The following is a 24434-nucleotide window of genomic DNA, read 5'->3' on the forward strand; positions in this document are numbered from 1 at the left end:
GGGCTCCTGTGTCTTAACAGCAACATGACAGGTAGAGGTCCATCACTTCCCCAGCATGGAGATGCAGTGTGTGTGTGTTTAGGGGACTTCCTTCATATCCTGAGGTTCGGCTTTGCTTTCAGAGAGTGGGTTCACACAACACACTAATCTACACTCAGGGGTTCAGTCAAGTGTGAGTTGTTTGTTGAACCGTGGGTTAGCGTGTGGTCTGAACCCAGGACATTTCCACAGGGTGGCTTGTTGGCTTATTTTTCTCCAACAAGCCACCTTGAGAACCCGTGGTTTGTTGCTGAGTTGTTCAGGGTGGTGCACAAGCCACACTTCGTGGTTAACAAGCCATCCTGTGGAAAATGTCCTGGGTGGAGACAATACGGTTTAGCAAACAACCCACGGTTCAAGAATAACCCGCACTCAGCCGCTGAGTGTGGGTTAGTGTGTTGTCTGAACAGCCCCATGGCTCACTGGGAGCCAGAGCTCCTGTCTCTGGAATCCCCGATGAACTGGATGGTTTATGCTCCTTCATTCTGGGGAGGGGCACCCCAGCTCCTCAGTATCAGCCCTTGGCCAACCTCGACAGGTCCCCGGCTTCTCCCTCCTGCCTCTTCCTAGGGAAGCCATAAGTCTGTCTGACAGGAGGCATGAGACAGGGCGCGCCGAAGCCAGAGGAGCCCCATCCGCGGAAGATATACAGGCGAGAGATGATTACGGCTTCAGGTTTCCCACCGCACAGCCGTCCCCTGGAGGGGCTGCGTATTTCTTTTCTGACAAGACAGTCAGGCCACTTACAGGGTTCTGCACAATTTAACCCTGTATCCCATTGTATCTGGGCGATAGCAGGGATGAGGAGGAAGAGAAATGATCCCGCTGTCTACAGTGAACAGGAAACCATCGTGTGCGTCTGCCCCTCTGAAGAACCTGCAGCCAAACGTTCAGCTGGTAAATTCAAATCAAGGTGCACAATCCACCCCCACCCCAATGCTTTGGGTTCTCTGCCCCTCCCTTCTTGACCACCACGCACATCACCCCTTGTCTTGCGCTGCCATTGGGAGGGGCCATTGCCCAGTCAGAGTCTCCCGTTTGCATGCATGGGGGCCCAGCTGCAGTCCCCACCGGCTCCGGTTAAAAGGGTCCTGGAAGAACGTCAGAGCTCTGGTGCATCACATTGGTGTAGAAAAGGGAATTTCAGCAGGTGTCCTTTGTACGCATGCAGCACCTGGTTAAATTCCCTCTTCATCACAACAGTTAAAGCTTCAGGAGCCCTGCCCTCTTTTGTATCTGGTCACTCTAGTATAGCTCCTGTTTTGAAGGATAACCATCTGAGTCTTGCGGCACCTTAAAGATTAACATATTTATCATAGGATTAGGGCCCACTTGCCCTCACTGTACTTGACTGCAACTCATGGGGTCAGCAGGCAGCCCATTTCTTCAGAGACGCCACTCAACTTTTCCAGGCTTTTGACCTGTATCAAATTAGAGCTGTAAGAGAGAGCGTAGCTCAGTGGGTAGAGCCCCTGATTTGCCTACAGAAGGTCCCGGTTCAATCCCCACTAAGTAGGGAGTGGAAGGAACCCTACCCAAAAGCCCTGGTCAGTGTTGACAACATACTGGGCAAGGTGGACTCATGGTCTGACCCCCTAGAGGCCCCGAGACTCTGTCTTTGACCCCAGGCAATGAGGCTGTGTTCTGAGTGCTTCCTTTAGCCCAGGGCCTTTTTTGCTGTGGCCCTGAGGCTCTGGGAGGCTGTGTCCGTGCTGGTGAGGAGGTCTTTGCCACAGTTTCTGCACCGGCTGTAAAACTCCGTATCAACTCTCGTTACTTGGCTGATTTCTCTGCCAAGTTTTTTTGGCTGTTTTGCTAGCTGTTTTTAGTGGTCATGGTGTGTGATTTTATTTATTGTCTTAGTTTTTAACTGTATTTTTATTTTGCTTAAGATGCCTTGATGTCTTTGGGAAAGCATTCTAGAAATATTTAAAATTAAGAATTACAACAAATGCATACGCCTGGATGGAGCCAGCTCAGATGTTGCTGATGACTTTGGCAAATTTTAAAAAAAACCTCACCTGCACCTTACAGTATGCTGAGCAGCAGAAAACCACATATTAAAATGTGTAGTTCTTGTATACATGTTTAAATGTACATCTTCACTGTATACGTTGAGACACCAAGTTAAGACTTTCCCTTTCTAGCACGCATTTCATGTTTACTCTGTTGCTCTGATTATTCATTTTCCTGCTAGTTCCTTAATGTTTTAAATAATTTTAAGTGTTTAATCATAGAATAGTAGAGTTGGAAGGGGCCTCTAAGGCCATCAAGTCCAACCCCCTGCTCAATGCAGGAATCCACCTTAAAGCACCCCTGAAAGATGGCTGTCCAGCTGCCTCTTGAAGGCTTCTAGGGTGGGAGAGCCCACCACCTCCCTAGATAACTGGTTCCATCGTCGTACTGCTCTTACAGTCAGGAAGTTTTTCCTGATGTTGAACCAGAATTTGGCTTCCTGTAACTTGAGACCCTTATTAGGGTGACCATATGAAAAGGAGGACAGAGATCTTGTATCTTTAACAGTTATATTGAAAAGGGAATTTCAGCAGGTGTCATTTGTAGGCATGTAGCAGCTGGTGAAATTCCCTCTTCATCACAAAAGTTAAAGCTGCAGGAGTCCTGATCTCTTTTCTATCTGCTCAAGAAGGCAGGGCTCTTGCAATTTTAACTGTTGTGATGAAGAAGGAATTTTACAGGTGCTACATGGTAAGGCAAATGATGGGTGGCCCAGTGCCTCCCCAGTCCAGGCACTTCTGCCCCCACCATTTGCAGTTGTATTGGCAGGTCGGCAGGATGGCCATTGCTGAACAAGGATAGAAAACCACATGGCTGAGAATGTTGAGCACCTTGTTTCTCTGCTGCTGCGTGTGCCCGCCCACCTGGGTAGTGTTTTTTTTATAGTGAGGCTGGGCTGCTCGTCGTCCATACTGGAAGGCTGTGTCAATCATGACAGGGTGACCAATAACTGGCTAGGGAGAAGGAAATATACCCGGTCAATATACCCGGTGACTACGTTCAACATCTAAGGTCCTCCTCCGGGTGCCTACTCCGAGAGAGGCTCGGAGTGTGGCAACGAGGGACAGGGCCTTTTCGGTGGTGGCCCCCAGACTGTGGAATTATCTCCCTGACGAGGCCCGCCTGGCGCCAACGCTGCTATCTTTTCGGCGCCAGGTTAAGACTTTCCTCTTTGCCCAGGCATATGGCGGCACATCTTAATCACCCACATGTTTTAGGTTTTTTTTAACGGTTTTTAAATGCTTTATGTGTGTAAGTTCTGTGTTTTAGAATTTTTAATTTTGTATACTCGTTTTAATCTGAATTTTAGAATTTCTGTAAACCGCCCAGAGAGCCCTGGCTATGGGAGCGGTATATAAGTGCAATAAATAAATATAAATAAATACATGGGCGCGAACCAAAGAGGTAGATGCGAGAGTCCAACGCTCTTATAAAGGCTCGTCTTGTAGCAATGCCACTGCTCAGGAATCATAGAATCCTAGAATAGCAGAGTTGGAAGGGGCCTACAAGGCCATCGAGTCCAACCCCCTGCTCAATGCAGGAATCCACCCAAAAGCATCCCTGACAGAGGGTTGTCCAGCTGCCTCTTGAAGGCCTCTAGTGTGGGAGAGCCCACAACCTCCCTAGGTAACTGATTCCATTGTCGTACTGCTCTAACAGTCAGGAAGTTTTTCCTGATGTCCAGCTGGAATCTGGCTTCCTTTAACTTGAGCCCGTTATTCCGTGTCCTGCACTCTGGGAGGATTGAGAAGAGTTCCTGGCCCTCCTCTGAGTGACATCCTTTTAAGTATTCGAAGAGTGCTCTCATGTCTCCCCTCCATCTTCTCCAGGCTAAACCTGCCCAGTTCTTTCAGTCTCTCTTCATAGGGCTTTGTTTCCAGACTCCTGATCATCCTGGTTGAGGTACTGCCTCAACGTGAAAAGAAACGCAAAGTTCCAGGATAAAAATAGTTCCAGGATAATAATAATAATAATAAATGGTTCGTGACTGAAAAGAGGGAGCAGAAACAGCAGTACAGTTCTGGGAAGAAAGCCCTCATATTCTTGGGCTACAGCTATTATTGTCCTCTCCCGCTACCACCACCACAGTTAAAGCACTTGAGGAGAAGCTGCACATAACAGACAACTCTTTGCTGGTTTTTGGAGCAGGCGCGCGGCAAACGTGCCCATGGCCTTGTTTGTGGCTCGGCTGACTACCTACGTTTGTGTCATACTTTCCTTCTCCAAACCGAGAGCAGGCCCCGGCCTTGTCCAAAGACTTCATTTTGCAGCCCTGAATCCGCTGACGTTGCACTTAGTTGCAACATGGCACCTCAAGATACGCCAGCCAGAGCATGTTTGATAGGAATGAATGAAGACGCTGAAATGCCAAGTCAACTGAAAGGTCTTTATTCCCATTAGCTGGCCACAGTCCGGTTCGTGTGGTGCAAGGGCGGTTCCTAGCAGGAGAAGGGCCGGCCTACGTCCTTACAAGCTTCACTGTTAGTGCAACATTTGATGCTCCCCTGATGCCCTGGGGTTGCAGGCATGGTTAGGGTGATCCATATGGAAAGGAGGACAGGGCTCCTGTATCTTTAACAGTTGTATTGAGAAGGGAATTTCAGCAGGTGTCATTTGTAGGCATGCAGCACCTGGTGAAATTCCTTCTTCATCATAACAGTTAAAGCTGCAGGAGCCCTGCCCTCTTTTGTATCTGGTCAAGAGGGTGAGGCTCCTGCAGCTTCAACTGTTGTGATGAAGAGGGGATTTCACCAGGTGCTGCATGCATACAGATGGCACCTGCTGAAATTCCCTTTTCTATACAACTGTTAAAGACACAGGAGCCCTGTCCTCCTTTCCATATGGGCATCCTAGGCATGGTGCTGGAAGGGCTCTCCCACTGTCATCTGGTCTTCAACTGGTCCAGACCCAAGACACCCAACCTATGGGACCCACTTTCACAATTGCCCAACATGGAGGCAACAGCTTTGCCACGGCCCATCTGGACTGATCTCACCACCCACTTTTGGGTCACGACCCACCAGTTGAAAACCACTGATCTAGGCTGACCCCCTGCGCAGAGGCAGGAGACTGTGTTCCAAAAGCAGTTGTCTTAGATGCTCAACTGTGGCACAAAACCCTCTGAGCCCCCTGCCCCCACCCCACCCCCTGTCTGCACCAGCGTTGGTTGCTAATGCAAACGGGGGCCCTCCAGACATAGCAAATAGAAATATATACAAGGGGAGTGGGCTTGCGGGGTGGGGAGATGTGAGAGGGTTTGTTTGATTTTTAAAAAAAACTATTAGAAGTATTTTTATGCTGCTCCTCAGCCAAAAAGACTTCCAGAGCAGCTTACATATAAACACTTAAACAAGACAAATCAGTTGGTCTGGCTGTCTGTTTTTGAACCCCGGAAGATGCATATTTCTTGTGCCTGATAGCGGTCAGCATTCGGCACTCTGCCCTCCCAGTGATGCATATGGAGATACCGAGCTGCACGACCCCCAACTTTTCCATAAAACTGAAGACAAAGAAGTGTCTCCCTAAAGCAGATTGAGAGGGGGGGGGATATGTCATGCTTCCCACCACCAGAATCAAGTTTCCAACTGTCTATGAAGCCAGGAGCCTTTTCTTTCCCAGGCCTCTACGGATATGTGCTCCCGAGTTTTTGCCAAGCCAATACTTGTCCATTGCCAGAGACATTTCAGTGGGTGGGATCCATTTCTCAAAGGCATTCACTCGGTTATTTGTCTACTTCCAACACGCCCAGAGCAGTGATTCTGGTGATTCTCCAAAATAATCTTGAAACCCAACTAAGTGCTGCTTTTTAAGAGACTTCCTGGCCTCAATGCTTAGTTCCTGAGTATGAGGCATGCATGCCTCACAGCAGTTGCAACCGGTGTCCATGCCGCTTCTCCAAAGAGAAGACACAGAAACTTATCCCGGAGAGCATTTTTACCCAAGGACAACAAAAGTATCTTAAGAAGCAGCTTTGAAAATATGGACAACACCCCCCCTTCGCCTTTCTCTCTCTATGTGCACCAGTATCTGATGTTCAGCCAATCCCTGGAACATGCCCTCCAGATGTATGCCTCTGGCTGATAAAATACCACCAGATTTTGCTCTGGTCCCAGGTCAACAGCATAACTAGAATGTACTGCATGTGTCGTTCTGGGGACAGTGATTGGAGGGCTACATGAAAAAGGGAAAACAACGCTGAAGTCCCAGTGCAAACAGCGGTATCGCCAGGAGCAATCCCTTTTAGATGGTTTCTCAGCTTTTTGGAGGGGATTTCCACCCTCCAAGACCGCCAGTCCATGAAGTTAAACAATGGGGCCTATTTTCAACCGAGAGATGTTGAGCTGAGTGCAGGCAGAGGGCTGGTGCATTTCGTGGGCCGTTTCTGGAGAACTCCTGGGGACGCCGCTGGGTATATTCTGCCTGGCAGCGGGGCAATACGGAGGAGAAACAATCGGCTATATTTACAATATACAGTCATCAAGTTCATCGTCACACAGGTCGATACTAGCGAGTTGAAAGTGATGGGTCTGAACGGCTTCCCACAGCGATCTCATTTTACAAAGCAAGGTCAAGAAACTCCAAGGGGTTACAAATGGCATAAGAAGCTAGCGATGCAAACGGCGGGGCTGCGCCAGAGGCGGCTTCAGGTGTCCCTTCGTGGGGGAGGCCCAGCTTGGAGCGCAGCCTCCTCCCAGCGAGGCAGGCGGCCTCAGAAGTCCTGGTTTGGGGGCCCTAAATACTTCCGGAGGACAGTCCTGCTTGGAGGTGCCGCCGAAGATGCCAGGGGGAGCTCTGCAGCCGTGTATCCCTTGGGAGCGAGCCCTCGCCCGTCCCTGCGGCCACAAGCCATCAGGGAAGCAGCCGGTGGGTGGAAGAGCGTAAGCCAACCGACCCGGCTTCCTCCCCGGAGGGCCCTCCGGGAGCGGCTCCTTCTGATCTCCCGAGTCGCAGAGGCAGCCCGCTGTCCATTCGGGGGAGAATAAATGGCTAGAAAGGAATGTTAAAAAGGCAGATCTCTGTGGCCGAGGGGAGGGGGTCGTGGCCACGGCATTCATGCGGAGTGGGGGGGGGGGGGGGAAGGAGTCTGGAGTTTGCGGCCTTGGCTTTACATGGATGCAGCAGCAGCAGCCGGGCCCAAAGGCGCTCTGGCGACGGAGAGGCCGCGTGTTCCGGCCGCCAAAGAGGACAGAGCAGGCGGGCGTGCACGTGTGTGGAGTGGGGACGGGACGGGAAGGGAGTGGAGGCGGAGGAGGAGGAGGAGGGCGAGAGCCCGCCCGCCAGGCCACCCGGGGCTGCTGCTCGGCCTGCCCGCCTGCCCGCCTAGAGGGCGCACGCAGCGTCCGCGTCCAGGGAGCGCTTCTTCAGCTCCTTGCCGGGCTTGTGGTGCTGGCGCTGGGGGTGCGCTGGGGAGCCGCTCGCTTTGCTGTGGCCGGAGAGCTGGGTGTCCTGCAGGCGCCCGGCGGGGCCGCTGTGGCGGTGGGGCTCCGCGGCCTCCTCCTCGGCTTCGACCCGGAGGAAGGCCTTCACTTTGTGGTGGCGAGCTTTGCTGTCGCTGAAGTCGATCACCCGGCACTCGTAGGTGCCTTCGTCGGTCGGCTTCACCCGGGAGAGGCGCAGCTTGTGGGAGATGTTGCTGCCGACCACTTTCACCACCTGCAAGAGTCGGGCAGAGACAGAGAGCGCACAAGCGTGAAGGCGGCGCGGAGACGGCAGTTCGGGGACGGCAGGACTCACAAACGCGCCTCTACCGAAACAAGCCCTGGCCTCCCCCTCCCCCTCCCCAACCTGGTGCCCTCCAGACGAGTCGGGCTGCAACTCCCAGGCACGGGGCAAGTGCGGAGTGGGGGACGGATCGTCTGCTCGTCCCTTTTAATTTGCACTCATTACAAGCTGGCTTTCACACTCCGCGGCTGAGTTCTCCTTGAAGCCTAATTTACATCACGGGCCAGATGTACACCTTGTGTCAAATCATTACGAAACTAGAATAAAAAGCAGGAAATAACACAATGAAAGCGGTCTATGGAATGCGGATTGTGCCCTAACAGTAGGGTGACCCTATGGAAAGGAGGACAGGGCTCCTGTAACTTTAACAGTTGTATTGAAAAGGGAATTTCAGCAGGGGTCATTTGTATATATGGAGAACCTGGGGAAATTCCCTCTTCATCACAACAGTTAAAGCTGCAGGAGCCCTGCCCTCTTCTAAATCTGGTCACTCTAGTATAGCTCCTGCACCTTTAGCTTGTGATGAAGAGGGAATTTCACCAGGTTCTCCACATACACAAATGACACCTGCTGAAATTCCCTTTTCTATGCAAGCCCTGTCCTCCTTTTCATAGGGTCACCCTATTTTAGTATTGTTTTTTTAATCAAGTTTTACTTATGACTGTAAGCCACATTGAGTGCCATTTTTTTTGGTAGAAAATCAGCATACAAGTCAAACAAAAAATAACAGTTCCATCCACATGGACCCACCCAAACATTCAACTCCTGTCAACTGCCTAAAATGGCCAGCGAGGGACTCCACCTTGGATAGAGCACTTTGGGGAGAAGCTGCACACCGTGGTCTTCTCCCCTCTCCAGTTGCCTCTTGACAAATGGCTTCAGACCCCGTGACGCCATCCAAGGGCCCTGCAACCCACAGTTCCCCCAATCATGGGGAGATTAAATCCCAGGCATCCGGCAATGCAATGTGTTCTGAGATCGATGCAGAATCACGCAGGCTAATTAGCTTTCCTACCAAATTGATTCGCTCTCAGTATTTATCACCTAATGAAATTTAAGACTTACTCACTAGCCAGAGCTGTGGCTGCTGTTATTGGGCCAGGTCAATAAATCCGGTTTATTACCACCCTGAGGCCCCTGGCTCTGTTCCCTATAATCACACTGGATGTTAAAGGCCATTCCCCCACCCCCGCCCTTGCCTTCGCCACCTTTCTTAGCTGGAGATTTTATAGTATTTGGGTAATGGTCTGGGGTCACTCACAAAACCGCCCCGTTTCTAGAGGCCTAAGAAAGCAGAAGTAGGAGAGATTTCCGCGCCGGACAGATTTATGAGAGCACTATCAGAAATGGCTTCTCCTGCAGTCTGAGCTGTCAACAAGAAAAAAGGAACGGTTTACAGCACAAGCCACCTGCCAGTGGGAACGGAGCTGCGCTCCAGGCACGGACGAAGCGCTTCTGCTCTGCTTCGGTCCTGGGTCTCAGTCACCTTGGACCAACTTCCAGTCCATCAGCCTCCCTTCGCTCTTTTTCCTAAAGCTTTTAAAACTTGATTTTGTTCTGACTTTATATTGTTAGTTTTACCCTACCCAGTGCCTGTTTGCATTCTCTTCCCCTCCTTATTGTTTTATTATGGTTTTATTAGAATGTAAGCCTATGCGGCAGGGTCTTGCTATTTACTGTTTTACTCTGTACAGCACCATGTACATTGATGGTGCTATATAAATAAATAAATAAATAATAATAATAAAAAAGAGCCGGGGCATCAGGACTCAGTCCAGTCTTCCTGCACTTCAGCCCCATCCAGCATGGCCCTGGAAAGTCTAATGGAAATGAGGCAGGGGGGATAGGGGTGGTGACAGGAGTGGGGAGGCTAAATATGCCCAACATCACTCTTGCATGACTCTACGCATGGTGGCACTAATCCCTTGTGGCCCAGCTCCAAAGGAAGGTTTCGTCCACCACAGCACTCTGCCAAATGCTATGGACTGGACAAGGCTTCCAGTTCTAGACCTGAAGAAAGGAAAAGAGTGTTGGGCTGAAAACAACAGAATGAAATTTAATAAGGATAAATGCCAAGTTCTACATCTAGGAAATGGAAACCAAACACACAGTTACAAGATGGGGGGGATACTTGGCTCAGCAATACTACAAATGAGAAGGATCTTGGAATTGTTGTAGATCACAAGCTGAATCACAAGCCAACAGTGCGATACGGCTGCAAGAAAGGCAAATGCTATTTTGGGCTGCATTAATAGAAGTATAGCTTCCAAATCACGTGAGGTCCTGGTTCCTCTCTATTCGGCCCTGGTTAGGCCTCATCTAGAGTATTGCGTCCAGTTCTGGGCTCCACAATTCAAGAAGGACGCAGACAAGCTGGAGCGTGTTCAGAGGAGGGCAACCAGGATGATCAGGGGTCTGGAAACAAAGCCCTATGAAGAGAGACTGAAAGAACTGGGCCTGTTTAGCCTGGAGAAGAGAAGACAGGGGAGACATGATAGCACTCTTCAAATACTTAAAAGGTTGTCACACAGAGGAGGGCCAGGATCTCTTCTCGATCCTCCCAGAGTGCAGGACACGGAATAACGGGCTCAAGTTAAAGGAAGCCAGATTCCAGCTGGACATCAGGAAAAACTTCCTGACTGTTAGAGCAGTACGACAATGGAATCAGTTCCCTAGGGAGGTGGTGGGCTCTCCCACACTAGAGGCCTTCAAGAGGCAGCTGGACAACCCTCTGTCAGGGATGCTTTAGGGTGGATTCCTGCCTTGAGCAGGGGGTTGAACTCGATGGCCTTGTAGGCCCCTTCCAACTCTGCTATTCTAGGATTCTATGAACACAGTTTGTTTTGGAATCCGTGTGATCATGACTGGCACTTGTCAAATAAAAGCCCGGTGGGGATTCTGAACGCATGAGAAGTAGGAAGGGGGGCTGCAAGACTGCACAGTTGAGCAGCCCACTGGAGCTTCTTTAAAGCACGACCAGATCTGCACCAAGCAGGATAGAACACTTTGAAAGCGGTTTGAAAACTGTGTATGGAGTTTGCGCTGGGCCCCAGCAGCTGTCCGCGCCCTTCAATACTGTGATAAAGCGGTAGTGTGGCTCCTGCCCATGACTGGGGGTGGGGTGGGGTTAGGGTGCGACTATTCAGGGGTCTGTTGTTGGGCTCTGTGAGGGTTGTTTACATGACACGACAAACCACGGTTGAACATGGAACATGCAAATCCGGCCTGGCACACGCTGGCTTATGTTTTGTTCATGCAAACTGGGTCACTGACCAGCAGCAAAGGCTGTCCAGGGTTTCAGGCAGGGTTTTTTCCAGCCACAACTGGAGCTATGGGCGACTGAACCCGAGCCCTTCTGCGTGCAGACCGGGTGCTCCACCACTGGGCTGCAGCCCCCCCCCCCGCCTGGCCCTTTCCCTTTCCCAACTCTGGTTGGGTTGTCGCTGTGCCCTTTTCCTCTGCTTCAACCCCCAGCTTGAGGAGCAGCAGAACCGACCCAGGAAAGGGCTCCCCAGAAGGCTGGAAGCAGAGCCCAGAGGTGGGGGCAGCGGCTGGCCTCCCTGGTTAGTCTAGACAGGAGGGACGGAGGGAGGGACGGAGGGAGGGAGGGGGGACAGAAGGCCCACAGCTGGCTCCATAAATCAGGTCTATTACTCATCCCTGAGGCCCCAGGCACTGCTTGCTATAATCACCTTTGGAAGTTAAAGGCCGTTTTTCTACCCACCATCACGGCGTTTGTTAGCAGACGGTTTTATGGTGTTTGGGTGAGAGTCGGGAGGCCCCAGCAGAAGGCAGGAGGAGGCCAAGCAACGCAGGAGACTCACGGCATCCCTGGAAGAGCTGCCGGGGAGGGTGGGGATGTTTTGAAAAGCATGGCTATAGCCCCAGAGGGCTCCCAATTCCATGGTGGCTGGCTACAGCAGGTGGGTGGGTGGGTGCCTAACCTTTTTATTCAACACAATCCTGACCAAAGTCATCCCCCGCCCCCCAGACACACACCGGCCGCTCCCCCAGAGAGTTTGCATTCTGGGGCGATGAATAGAGGTCATGGAGGTGATTTTCACCTGGGCTGCAGCAGGGGAGGAAAGTGTGACGCCCAGAACGCTCCTCTTAACCCTCTCAAAAACTCCAGGCTCACGGCTAATTTGTGCTGTCTTCCCCAACCTGGTGCCCTCTAGATGTATTGGGACTGCAATTCCCAAAACTATGCCATGGAGTTGGGGTGTGACGGTCAGGAATGTATTGGAGGAGAAGGGTTAAGCACCCACCCACTCTCCTGCCCACCCGCTGCGGTTACATTGACAATAGAGCCCTTCCAGGGCTCCCATAACTAAGGGAGTTGTTGTCCCATCACATCTGGGGTGGGGGGGGGGGGGTGGATGCCAGGTTGGAGAAGCACTAGAAAATAGGCCTTGGCACACTGAGCCTAGAGAAACCCTCCCCAACGTGATGCCCTCCAGATGTTTTAGGGGATAACTCCCAGCATTCCAGACTATTAGCAAGTTCTAGTCCAAAATATCTGGAAGGCACCAGATTGCAGGAAGCTGCTTTTAGGGAACAAGAGAGAGATGTGTGTTTGCCTCCCCGCCATCCTAGCATTGTTCACTCTGGTCTGTTTCTTCCTTTCAGTAATTCACCGAGTGGACGACTGACATTCCCACCCTGCTCCGCTTTGATTTTTTTGACTTGGCTCTTTCGAAGTCAAGCAAACAAGTTTAAAGGTGCCCACCTGAATCTCTGTGCTCAAGTAGGGTTACGAGAGAAAACAATGTCTTAGATTTAAAAGAGGTCATTAGGGTGCTAGCTAGCTAGAAATAATATTTGGGGTGGTGGTGGAACGTAGCTCAAGGAGGATTCAACATAAATCATAGAACCATAGAATAGCAGAGTTGGAAGGGGCCTACAAGGCCATCGAGTCCAACCCCCTGCTCAATGCAGGAATCCACCCTAAAGTATCCCTGACAGACGGTTGTCCAGTTAAGCTAGAGACCCTGAAAGCCAAAAGAATGGGAGTCAGTGTCATTTCCAGCTTATGACCTGAACCTTAAACAACCTGTTGTTGAAAGTGCTGTCCAGATAAGCTCCTAAAGTGTATGATGTCTGCTTAATAACAAGAAAAATAGTACACACAAAAAAAGAGACCGTCAAGAGAGGACAGGATACAGATGAAGACTTGGAACTGCTCCCACCCCACTCCACGTTTCCCTGGGGCAGCTTTAGGAGTTGTGGTAAGGCACAGGGCCTAAGACTTGCTCCTTAAAATCTTCTTTTCATTATCACAGAATCATAGAATAGCAGAGTTGGAAGGGGCCTGCAAGGCCATCGAGTCCAGCCCCCTGCTCAATGCAGGAATCCACCCTAAAGCATCCCTGACAGACGGTTGTCCAGCTGCCTCTTGAAGGCCTCTAGTGTGCCTCTAGCATGTCCAAGTTCATGCTGACTAACTCTTTCAGACACGCTGGGGGGTGGTTTCCCCCCACCCCATGTAATGCAATACTCTGCTGAAGTCCCTTGCAGTAAAATGGCTTCTCAGGAAACCATGTCCGGAACTCCTATATTGGCAGGGCAACGCTACCACCCAGTTCCTCATGGAATCGCCCCCCGGCCCCCATCTCATTCCTAGTATGGCTTTTGCTCCTTCCCAACAGTGGAGTTCCAGTGTCCGAAAGGAAGTGCCAGGGGTGTTTCGGTGGTGCTGGGCCCCCAAGGTGAGACTTGACCCTCTGTGGGTGGACTTCTCTCTGTGTCCTCAAAGGAGAGTGAACAAACCCTATGGCCCATGTGGCACTCCCGCAGGGACCACGGGATTGGCGCCTTACTGTCAGTACAATACCTGCTGCATCTCCCAGTCTGGGCAAGTCTCAGGCATCCTGGTTCATTCAAGGAACATACAGCCTGGCCTCTTCACCTGAACCTCTTCCCCACCCAAAATCATTTCCCCAGAGCCCCTCTTTCCATGCCATGGTCTCCTGTCAGCCAGGATCACTTTGCCCAACAGGAAAGGGAGCAAACATTCAGGAGGAGGAAGAAGGGCTGACCGCTCTGCCACCCATGGTCCGCTTTTGCTCTTAGCATTCGGTCCACCACTTTATCGGCGATGGGAACCAAGCCTGGTTCCTAGAATAGCAGAGTTGGAAGGGGCCTACAAGGCCATCGAGTCCAACCCCCTGCTCAATGCAGGAATCCACCCTAAAGCATCCCTGACAGATGGTTGTCCAGCTGCCTCTTGAAGGCCTCTAGTGTGGGAGAGGCCACAACCTCCCTAGGTCACTGGTTCCTCCCTAGGTCACTGGTTCCACTGGAATCTGGCTTCCTGTAACTTGAGCCCGTTATTCCGCGTCCTGCACTCTGGGAGGATGGAGAAGAGATCCTGGCCCCGCTCTGTGTGACAACCTTTTAAGTATTTGAAGAGTGCTCTTATGTCTCCCCTCCATCTTCTCTTCTCCAGGCTAAACATGCCCAGTTCCTTCAGTCTCTCTTCATAGGGCTTTGTTTCCAGGCCCCTGGTCATCCTGGTTGCCTTCCTCTGAACACGCTCCAGCTTCCAATGGTTGAGTGTGCTTGGTTTGGCCCCGAGAGGCAAGGATCTCTAGGGATCCCGGGCAAGACTTACCACAAAGCCAGCTCTGGTAGCCCCAGGGCACTGAGGTGTGGGGCAAAGTGCCCCCACCACGCCCTTTTCCTCCTGTTTAGGCCGGTGCCTGAGAGCGCAGCGGGAAGGGATCCAACCCTCCCATTAACTTCATCATACGAGAACGAGGCGTCACTTAGAGAAATTAACAGCCGGCAAATTCAGAACCAATAAAAGGAAACGCTACTTTGCACGTCTCGCAGCTCAGACTAGAGGGGGAGGGGGGATTCTCTGAGCCAGGGGATTATAAAAGGGCTGGATAACTTTATGGCCCTTAATAACATTTGCAGTTGTTCAGGCTGGGAGAAAACCCCAGAATGATGTTTCATGCTCCATCACAGGGGTCAGGAAGGAATATTCTTGTTATCCTTAAAGGACTGCACAGTTTGCGAGGGGAGGGGTTGTGGTGGGGGGAGGGAGACCAGCGAGGTTATCTTAGGACAGGTTATCTTAGGACATGCTTTTGGATGTGAATCAAAGGGACTCCGCCCCACCCCTTAAGTCTGAATGCGAGCTGTGGGTGGAGATGGGATGTATCATTGAAGTTTCCCCTGGGGGGGGGGGCTTCCAGATATGTTGGACTGCAACTCCCATAGCTAGCTGGGGGGATGGGTTATAGGAGTTGTAGTCCAACATGTCTGGAGGGGATCAGGTTGGGGGACGCTGCACTACTGTGTGTAAAGCCACACATAGTTAAAGGAGACGGTGGAATCAGCTACCTAGGGAGGTTGTGGGCTCTCCCACACTAGAGGCATTCAAGAGGCAGCTGGACAACCATCTGTCAGGGATGCTTTAGGGTGGATTCCTGCCTTGAGCAGGGGGTTGGACTCCATGGCCTTGTAGATGATTCTATGAGACCGAGCAGATCCCAATGGCAACATTAATTAGCTCAGTCATCCTTACAACAACCCTGAATGGAAGGTCAGCATGATGACGACGATGATCCCATATTAGAGTAGTCTGGAGGCCGAGGCGAAGGGGCTTAGGACCTCAGGAAAGCCCTGAGGCTGGATCAGACCGAGGGTCCATCTAGTCCAGCACTCTGTTCCCACAGTGGCCAACCAGCTGTCAGCCAGGGACCCACAAAGCAGAACACGGTGCAACAGCACCCTCCCACCCATGTTCCCCAGCAACTGGTGCACACAGGCTCACTGCCTCGGGCCACGTGGGTTCAAGTTCAAAGTGAGATTTGTAGGCTTCCCAGCTTACATTCTTTGCCTCTCCACCACACCCGGGGCGCTCATGCATACCTCTTGTGTTGCTCCAAATGAGCAGGGATTATTATAGTTAGGGCCAAGATAATGAAGACACCTAGGACGTCCAGCAGGGGTAAGCAATTTGGTGCCCTCCAGATCTCTGGACTACAATGCCCATCAGTCCCATCACAGTCTTGTAGTCCAAAACACCTGGGAAGCTCTAGGTTGCCTACCCTTGACTATGGCGTGAGGCACGTGTGGACTTGGTTATGGGCCTTGGGCAGGTTTTGCATTTTATATCAAAAACTGGGCAATGCGATAGCGGCCTTTGTGAGATGACGGGGAGGCGCTCCCTTGTTTTGGCCGCGCCCTGGATGGAAGTGTGTCCCTCTCCTGATCAGCCCACAGCACTGGGGACACAATCTCATTTTCAGCCTGGCCAACCCAGTTGGGGAGGGGACATGACTCAGCTGGAGCGGCAGGCTTGGTTGGCAGGCAGAAGGGCCCAGGTTCAATTCCAACATAGAATCATAGTTGGAAGGGGCCTACAAAGCCATCGAGGCCAACCCCCTGCTCAAGGCAGGAATCCACCCTAAAGCATCCCTGACAGATGGTTGTCCAGCTGCCTCTTGAAGGCCTCTAGGGTGGGAGAGCCCACAACCTCCCTGGGTCACTGATTCCATTGTCATACTGCTCTAACAGTCAGGAAGTTTTTCCTGATATACAACCGGAATCTGGCTTCCTGTAACTTGAGCCCATTATTCCGTGTCCTGCACTCTGGGACGATCGAGAAGAGATCCTGGCCCTCCTCTGTGTGAAAACCTTTCAAGTATTTGAAGAGTGCTATCATGTCTCCCCTCAATCTTCTCTTCTCCAGACTAAACATGCCCAGTTCTTTCAATCTCTCTTCATAGGGCTTTGTTTCCAGACCCCTGATCATCCTGGTTGCCCTCCTCTGAACACACTCCAGCTTGTCTGCGTCCTTCTTGAAGTGTGGAGCCCTGAACTGGATGCAATACTCTAGATGAGGCCTAACCAGGGCCGAATAGAGGGGAACCAGGACCTCACGTGATTTGGAAGCTATACTTCTATTAATGCAGCCCAAAATAGCATTGGCCTTTCTTGCAGCCATATCACACTGTTGGCTCATATTCAGCTTGTGATCTACAGCAATTCCAAGATCCTTCTCGTTTGTAGTATTGCTGAGCCAAGTATCCCCCATCTTATAACTGTGCCTTTGGTTTCTATTTCCTAGATGTAGAACTTGGCATTTATCCCTATTAAATTCCATTCTGTTGTTTTCAGCCCAGCACTCCAGCCTATCAAGATCACTTTGAAGTTTGTTTCTGTCTTCCAGGGTAATAGCTATCCCACCCAATTTTGTGTCATCTGCAAATTTGATCAGCATTCCCTGCACCTCCTCGTCCAAATCATTAATAAAAATGTTGAAGAGCACTGGGCCCAGGACGGAGCCCTGCGGTACCCAACTTGTTGCCTCTCCCCAATTTGAGAAGGTTCCATTGATAAGGACTCTTTGAGTCATCTGCAGGAAGGGTGTGAAAATTCCTGCCTGAAACCCTGGACGGTGACACCATGACAGACCAGGCTAAGCTACACAGAGCAAGGGTCTGGCTCAGTGTCAGGTAAGGTTCCTCTCTTCCACTCCTTGCAAAAGCTTCAACTTGACCTGAAGCCAATATATCTGACTCATCTCTCTCTTAAACCTTCTCTCTTACCTTTCCTGGAGGATTGATTAGGAGCGGCTTTGCCATGTGCAAGACACACATGGGACACAGGTTGGCAGCATGGGCTGAAATGGATGTGTGGAACCCGGGCTCAAATCCTGCCCTGTCCTGAGGCTCCGAGCAAGACGTCATCTCTCTGCAATGACCCCACAGGGCTACCGCAAAGACGGAAAGGCACAGCGCCACAGGTGCCATCCTGAGCTCCCCAGGGGGGCTGGCAGGATACAGACGCGGACCACCGCTTGGTGCTTCGTTTACCCAGCCCCTTTCCTGGAATTTCCCATCACTGTACAGCTAGAGTTCTGTGACCTGAGATTCCAATGTTCCTCGGACGATACCCAGAGGTTCTTCAAATCTATCCCTGGGGTCTCTTTATCGTCTGCCACAATGGGAAGAAAATGAGGCAGGGGGTTGGGCCTGTTGGCTGAGGATTGAATTCATGAAACAAAAGCCCTTTCGGTGGGAACAAAGTCTTCCTGCTTGGAAGGGCTTTCAAGCATGTGCAGAGTGCCATTGTCTTCCAGCCTTCATTATGAAGCCACAACCAGCTCATGCAGGTCTGGGAGTTGGGTTAAGGCTTTTGGATCAGAGAATGAAGCTCCCTCTCAACTGCAGCCTGCCCCCCCCCCCCCAAACCCACCACCACCACTCTGCCTCAACCCAGCTCTTGTCTAGAAATGTGCATTTGCACAAAGGCATAAACAGTTCCGCAGCATCTTCCAAATTACTTTAATGGCTGTTTGCCCTCTGAGCCCCTTTAAATGGTAGATGGGCTTCACAGACGGATCGTAAGTCTTGCTGAAATGGAAGCATCATTAGAAAGCCGGTTTAAATAAAATTCCCTGTGTGTCTCTGTCTTGGCTCAAAGCTCCTTCTTCAGCTCTTTTTATGGCTCCTAGTCCTCTTCAGTCGGACAAAAATCGATGTTCCCAAGTCCCACTTAAGCAGTCTCTGGCTCAGAAATGGGTCTTACGGGACACCAGAGTCTTTTCCACTGCAATTGGCACAAAAGTTAATTTCACCCTTGGCAAGAATTTATGGGTTACTTATCCCCTTGAAGGTGCTGTGGCGTGTTCTCTTGGGTCCCATAAGGCATTTCTGAATCTGAATGCAGGGCTTCTCCAAGCATGGGAGCATCGTTGATTACGTGGATGGCATTTAGACACAGGGGCACGCCTCTCGGAGCAGATGCCCGTGCCCCCGGCACACTGGACCTGCTCTTTAAACTCCCTCTACGCTTAAAAAAGCAGTCCAGGAAACTGTCGCTGGGATATGACTGTCACACATGTCCCTTTCAGCTGCACCAAAAACCCCAAACTTCCTTTGAAACTTACAGAGAAAAGTTTAAGAAGCAGAAGAGGGAGTTTTATGGGGTGAGGGAGAATCTCGGGAGAAAACGGTAGGCTTTTCGAGAGGCACCAGCCCTGATTTTGCTCTTACGCTAAACTTGTATTTGCATTCTGTTTAGGGAAGTTAACGCAAGAAGAGCCCTGCTGGATCAGACCAAAATCCTATCGGTCTCGTCCAGAATCCTGTGTCTCTCCAAATGCCTTGGGTGGTCAAAACAGAAGGAGACAGCAAGGTGCTCCCACGAAGGCCTCTCCAAACAGATGGCAAATGGCGCTCAACGTAAGCAAGGGCAAAAGAACCCGAACGTCTTCACACAGGGTCTGAGCTGGCAGTGGCTGGCTAGGGAACGGACCCTGGGCGGGATACAAATGGTTTTAGAAATAAATAAATATGTATTTATTTATTTAAATATAAATAACAGTGTTTATAACCTCCCACTCTATATAACCTATATATACTCATATAACCTCCCACTCTAGTGTGGGAGGTTGTGGGCTCTCCCACGCTAGAGGCCTTCAAGAGGCAGCAGGACAAGCATCTGTCAGGGATGCTTTAGGGAGGATTCCTGCATTGAGCAGGGGGTTGGACTCGATGGCCTCGTAGGTCCCTTCCAACTCTGCTATTCTATGATTCTATGATACTCTTCAAATACTTAAAAGGTTCTCCCACAGAGGAGGGCCAGGATCTCTTCTCCATCCTCCCAGAGTGCAGGACATGGAATAAAGGGCTCAAGTTACAGGAAGCCAGATTCCGGCTGGACATCAGGAAAAACTTCCTGACTGTTAGAGCAGTACGACAATGGAACCAGTTACCTAGGGAGGTTGTGGGCTCTCCCACACTAGAGGCCTTCAAGAGGCAGCTGGACCACCACCTGTCAGGGATGTTTTAGGGGGGTTTCCTGCATTGAGCAGGGGGCTGGACTCGATGGCCTTGTGGGCCCCTTCCAACTCTGCTATTCTATTCTATTCTATTCTATTCTATTCTATTCTATTCTATTCTATTCTATTCTATTCTATTCTATTCTATTCTATATAAAACAAAGGGTGGCAAGCAGAAATGTTTGAAAGCCAATTGCATGATCCTACTGAATAAGGGGACAAACGCAGAACTGACCAGAGTCCAGAAGACAGACTCTTCCAGTTCAAAAACCCTCCCCTGAGTACAAAGGGAGCTGAGAACCCCATCTGAATTTGACCCCGTCTCCTAAGGAGGCTTGTCCTTGCCCCCGGGGCCAGTTTGGGAGGGCTGGCAATGCTCTCATCTCAAACGCAAGGCAAGCTTTAACAGCCCTGAATGCACGTCTATGGCAGAGGTAGGTTGGAGGGGTCAGGGCCTCTTCTGCTCCCAAGGCACAGCAGGGCCTGAGTGGGCTTGCAATAAACCCAGGGCCCTGGGGGTTGTGGCGGGCAGATCGATGGACTCCTGCGACTGCTGAGAGAAACGCAAGCGACCTGTCGGGCGTAATTAGGAAAGGAATCGAACCCATCGCTGCAGGTATCACACTGCCTTGGTAAGAAATCTATGATGTGAGCACGCTCGCTTCTGCTCACCCCATTTTGCCAAGAACACTGCGCTACCATCAGCTGCAGGAACAAGAAGACGGGACGAGCAAGGCTGGCTTGCGTTCTACATCCGCTTGGGGAGAAGGGGTGGGTGGGGGAGCCCAGTGTGGTGCTGAACAACCTAAGCCACTGGAAGCGAGCAGGATCCAAGGGCCCGGTGGGATCGTGGCGGGATCAGCACCCCCCCCCCCCGCCTCCAGCAGCCGTGGGTGGCTTCCTTTGAAGGCGGCGGCCACAGAGATATTAGCACAAGGCACACGCAGTCGCCCATCGGGGGAATCAATGCCTGCCGAGCGTTATTAAAATGACACAATGTCAGAGGAACGGCAATTAGAATAAGTGCTTTTTAAATATTATTCTATTTTTATATCATGGGCAAAACCCTCCGCTGTAATGAGCTGGAAGATAATTGAGAAAGTGATGTCTCCCCCCCTGCCCTTCCCAATTGGAACAGGAACAGCATGAGTGCGGGAGACAGACAGGCCAAGGCCCCTGGGGTGGGTGGTGGGGTGGTGGAGAGAGCTGGGAAAGGCCAAGAACAGTTATTTTATTTAACTAATTAGTGCGTCTCCTCATTCTGCTCACGTGAACCTAAATGGGTTTGGAATTCTAATCCGCTCAGCAAATTAGATTACTGCCTCCTTAGCGTAAACTTGTTCTTTAGATGCTGGGACAAATCAAAGAAGATATTTCCTGGACTGACAGGCAGGCGTCTTGCGTCCGCCGTGGCCCTCAATGGCAAAAGCGAAACAAGGAGCGGAGCGGCGGGCTGGGAAGGTCTCTGAGGTCACCGAGGTCTGGACCCAAACGCTCGAGCGAAATGACATCTTGGTGGGAGAAGACAATGGGGGTGGGTGGGTGGGGGTGGGTGCTTTCCCCTGGCCTTGATATCTGATGGAAGAACGCATCTCTCCCTGCCATTCCCCCCCCTTGAAAAATTCAGAGTTCGGACTCCATTGTTATGCCTAGAGCTCAGCCTGCTCACACAAAGCATTTGCAGGACCCGCCTTGAAGTGCAACAGAGCACAGGAGGCGAGGCCATGCAGCACCCGCTCATTTTGCACAAAGAGCAGCAGCCGGCCATCAAAACCAAGCAGCCAGCCAATCCGGAAACAGGGCCCATCAGGTGCACAAGAGGGGCAGCAGCCACGGTGGCTCCTTATGGGCCCCATCCGTGCATTAACGTGGGAGGCCACTGCACCCTTCCCTGCCTCTCACGGTAGTTTGAAGGTCCTTTACATGATGTTGTCATCCTCCAGGGCCACACCTTGCTTTGCAGTCATTGTTTTTAATGGCATTATATTTATAGTGTTTAATTTTGCTATAGGACAGCACCATCTAGTGGCTGATGGATACAACGATGCTATAGGGTAGATTTCTAGGCATCCCATCGAAAGATAGATTATGTATATATGGCATTCATGCTATTGAAGATCTAGCTCACTATTTACTTTTTATTCTCCCAGTATTTTAACAATCTATAAATTAATTTGAACTTGCTGTTTTAAATTTGTATTTTAAATTTGTATTTTTGCATTGCTGCTGTTTTTATCTTGGTTGTGCTTTTATATTGTATTTTATATTATGGTTTTATACTGTTGTTTTATACTTGAATTGTCTTAATCTTGTAAACCGCCCAGAGAACTTCAGCTATCGGGCGGTATATAATCATAGAATCATAGAATAGCAGAGTTGGAAGGGGCCTACAAGGCCATCGAGTCCAACCCCCTGCTCAATGCAAGAATCCACCCTAAAGCATCCCTGTCAGAGGGTTGTCCAGCGGCCTCTTGAAGGCCTCTAGTGTGGGAGAGCCCACAACCTCCCTAGGTAGCTGATTCCACCGTCGCACTGCTCTAACAGTCAGAAAGTTTTTCCTGATGTCCAGCCGGAATCTGGCTTCCTTTAACTTGAGCCCATTCTTCCGTGTCCTGCACTCTGGGACGATCGAGAAGAGATCCTGGCCCTCCTCTGTGTGACAATATAGAATATAGAAATATATTTCTATATTAATATAGAAATGCAATAAATAAATAAATAAATCTTGAATGTTGTTTGTATTCAAAATGTAGAGAAATCTATTTATGTTTTTAATATGCATGAGAAACTGGACAGTGAAGGATAAATTGTCCTTCCTCCTACATGGTTCTAATTATTTTGTGACTCAGGGGATTGACCTTTTTGCTCTTAAAGCAGCCAGCATAAGGAAAAAAGAATTAGAAAAATGGCTTAGTAAGTAGATTTTATTAAATCTCGCAGCACAAGGGGTTTTATTAACTGTTTGTCTTAAATAATATATCATATAGGAACTGTATATTGTTTTAAATTGTAAATTTTAATTAATGCCTGTATGTTTTTAATGATGACGTGATCTTTTGCAATGGTCGGAAGACTTATTCAATAAAGTTTCATTCATAATAATGAAGCCTGTAGAAAGGCAGAGAAAGAAACCCCTCGGAAAAACACACACGTAGAAGAGCCAATCTCAATCCCGTAAAGAATCCAGAAGCAGAAGCCCCAGTACAGGTGAGGGGGAAAAGCCTCATGTAGAAATGCCCATAATGCCACGGATGGGGCTTTTCCTTTCTTGAAGCACTCCGTGCTTCTCAATGGGATCAGTTCACTTTCAACTGCTGGTCATAAAGAATACAGCAACAAAAGTCCTTTTCAGGCTCCCCCCCCCCCCTCAACTCACACACATGTGTTTCAGTGTGTGAAACAAGCCCAAGCACGTGTAGACTCTGTGCAAGAACCCCTCAGCTCCCAATCCGGAAACGTGCCTCTGTCACGTGGAGCAGCCTCTCCCAACCTGGTGCTCTCTAGCTGTGTTGATGAACCACAACAACCATGATCAGGGATTGTGAGAGTGGCAGCCCAAAACATTTGGAGAGCCCCAGACTGCATAGCCTGGTGCCGAAGCGTCTGCCTTTAAATGCCGCAAGACTCTCTCTGTCGTTAGCAGAAAGGAACTCAGCAACGTCAGCATTCATCATTCCTCAGGAAGATTGGTTTCTGTACTGAAATGGGTTGATCTTTCTCTACTTCTCCAAGAATAAATCTTATTTGGCACCAGCTTGAGGCTGGCTCCCCGCATTTCTTTTGTTTTGGGTGCTTCCTCCTTCTCCCTTTTTCATTTCAATGGGATATTTGACATCTCTAAATGTCAAGGGAGTACGGCAAGCCAGCTGTTCAAAACAAAACGCACAAGCCGCAGACCGTGTTCTGAAGCCCCCCCCCCCCCCCCGCCTCTCCGGAAAGTGGAAATCAGTTTATGCAGGGCTCCCCGCTCCAAAGTCTCCTTGAATCAAAGGGAGCCCAGGCAAAGATGGGGAAACAGGCAGTACAGCTGAGGCCGGGCAGGCTTGGTGTCCCACCGGCCCTCTCAGGAAGTTTTACCGGGGGATTCTTGGCCCGAGACAGGCCCATCTATCAGCGTAAATGGAAGTCAAAGGAAAAGCAGAAGTCCTTGGCCTGAGCAATTTATTCCGCACACTGTCCTTGCTCCGGCAAAGGACTCGGCTATAATTTATCAGTTGGCCACAGGAGGTAAAAAATAGCTGTGGATCCAGCAGGGCTCCGAATACTGGCTGCCAGGAAATTTAAAACTCCCACAGTAGCCACCAGCGCCTGGCTTGAGTAGCATCATTCATGCTGTTACAAAGACAGACTTGTCAAGCGGGAAGCAAAACTTGAAGGGGTGGGACGTCCACGCCTCGAGAAACTTCTCCTTCTAGCCATCATTTCAGGTAGCAAAGAAATGAGCCCTGGCCGGGGCCAACTTCCACTCAATCCCAGGAGGGCCTTCCTGGCACACCAAGGAGAAATGTGCTCTAGGGTACCATTCGGCAATCCCAATGCGCAACGCGAATGACCCAAGGTCCTTCTCTGTGGTGGCACCCTGGTTGTGGAATGCCCTCCCCTTGGAGGTCCGACTGGCGCCGATGGTGGCTTTGTTTCGGTACCAAGTTAAAACACGGATTTTTACCAAAGCCTTTCACAGCTAAATTTGCCTAAAGCTAGTTTTAATTGCTTTTATATTTTCTACTGGTTTTAGCTTGATTAATGGTTTAATGTTTTGAGCTGTGAACATTATTTATTGTTTTATACTGTTGAATTGATTTTATCTGCATGCCTCCCTGAGATCTCAGTGATATAGGGCGGGATACAAATGTTTTAA

At 50.4% G+C, this 24434-nt stretch overlaps 1 protein-coding gene across 1 annotated transcript in view; it reads right to left on the bottom strand.

Moving 5' to 3' along the window:
• Positions 1-7366: 7366 nt before the first annotated feature.
• The window catches only part of VSTM2L (V-set and transmembrane domain containing 2 like), a 94180-nt gene continuing 77112 nt past the window's right edge, over positions 7367-24434 (bottom strand). Inside the window, exon 4 of the mRNA XM_063147496.1 lies at positions 7367-7707. Coding sequence (XP_063003566.1) covers positions 7375-7707 — 333 coding nt within the window. The 3' untranslated portion in view covers positions 7367-7374. The remainder of the gene's footprint in view (positions 7708-24434) is intronic.

The sequence above is a fragment of the Elgaria multicarinata genome, chromosome 1, assembly GCF_023053635.1.
Source record: "Elgaria multicarinata webbii isolate HBS135686 ecotype San Diego chromosome 1, rElgMul1.1.pri, whole genome shotgun sequence".
In the NCBI taxonomy this organism is placed as follows: domain Eukaryota; kingdom Metazoa; phylum Chordata; class Lepidosauria; order Squamata; family Anguidae; genus Elgaria; species Elgaria multicarinata.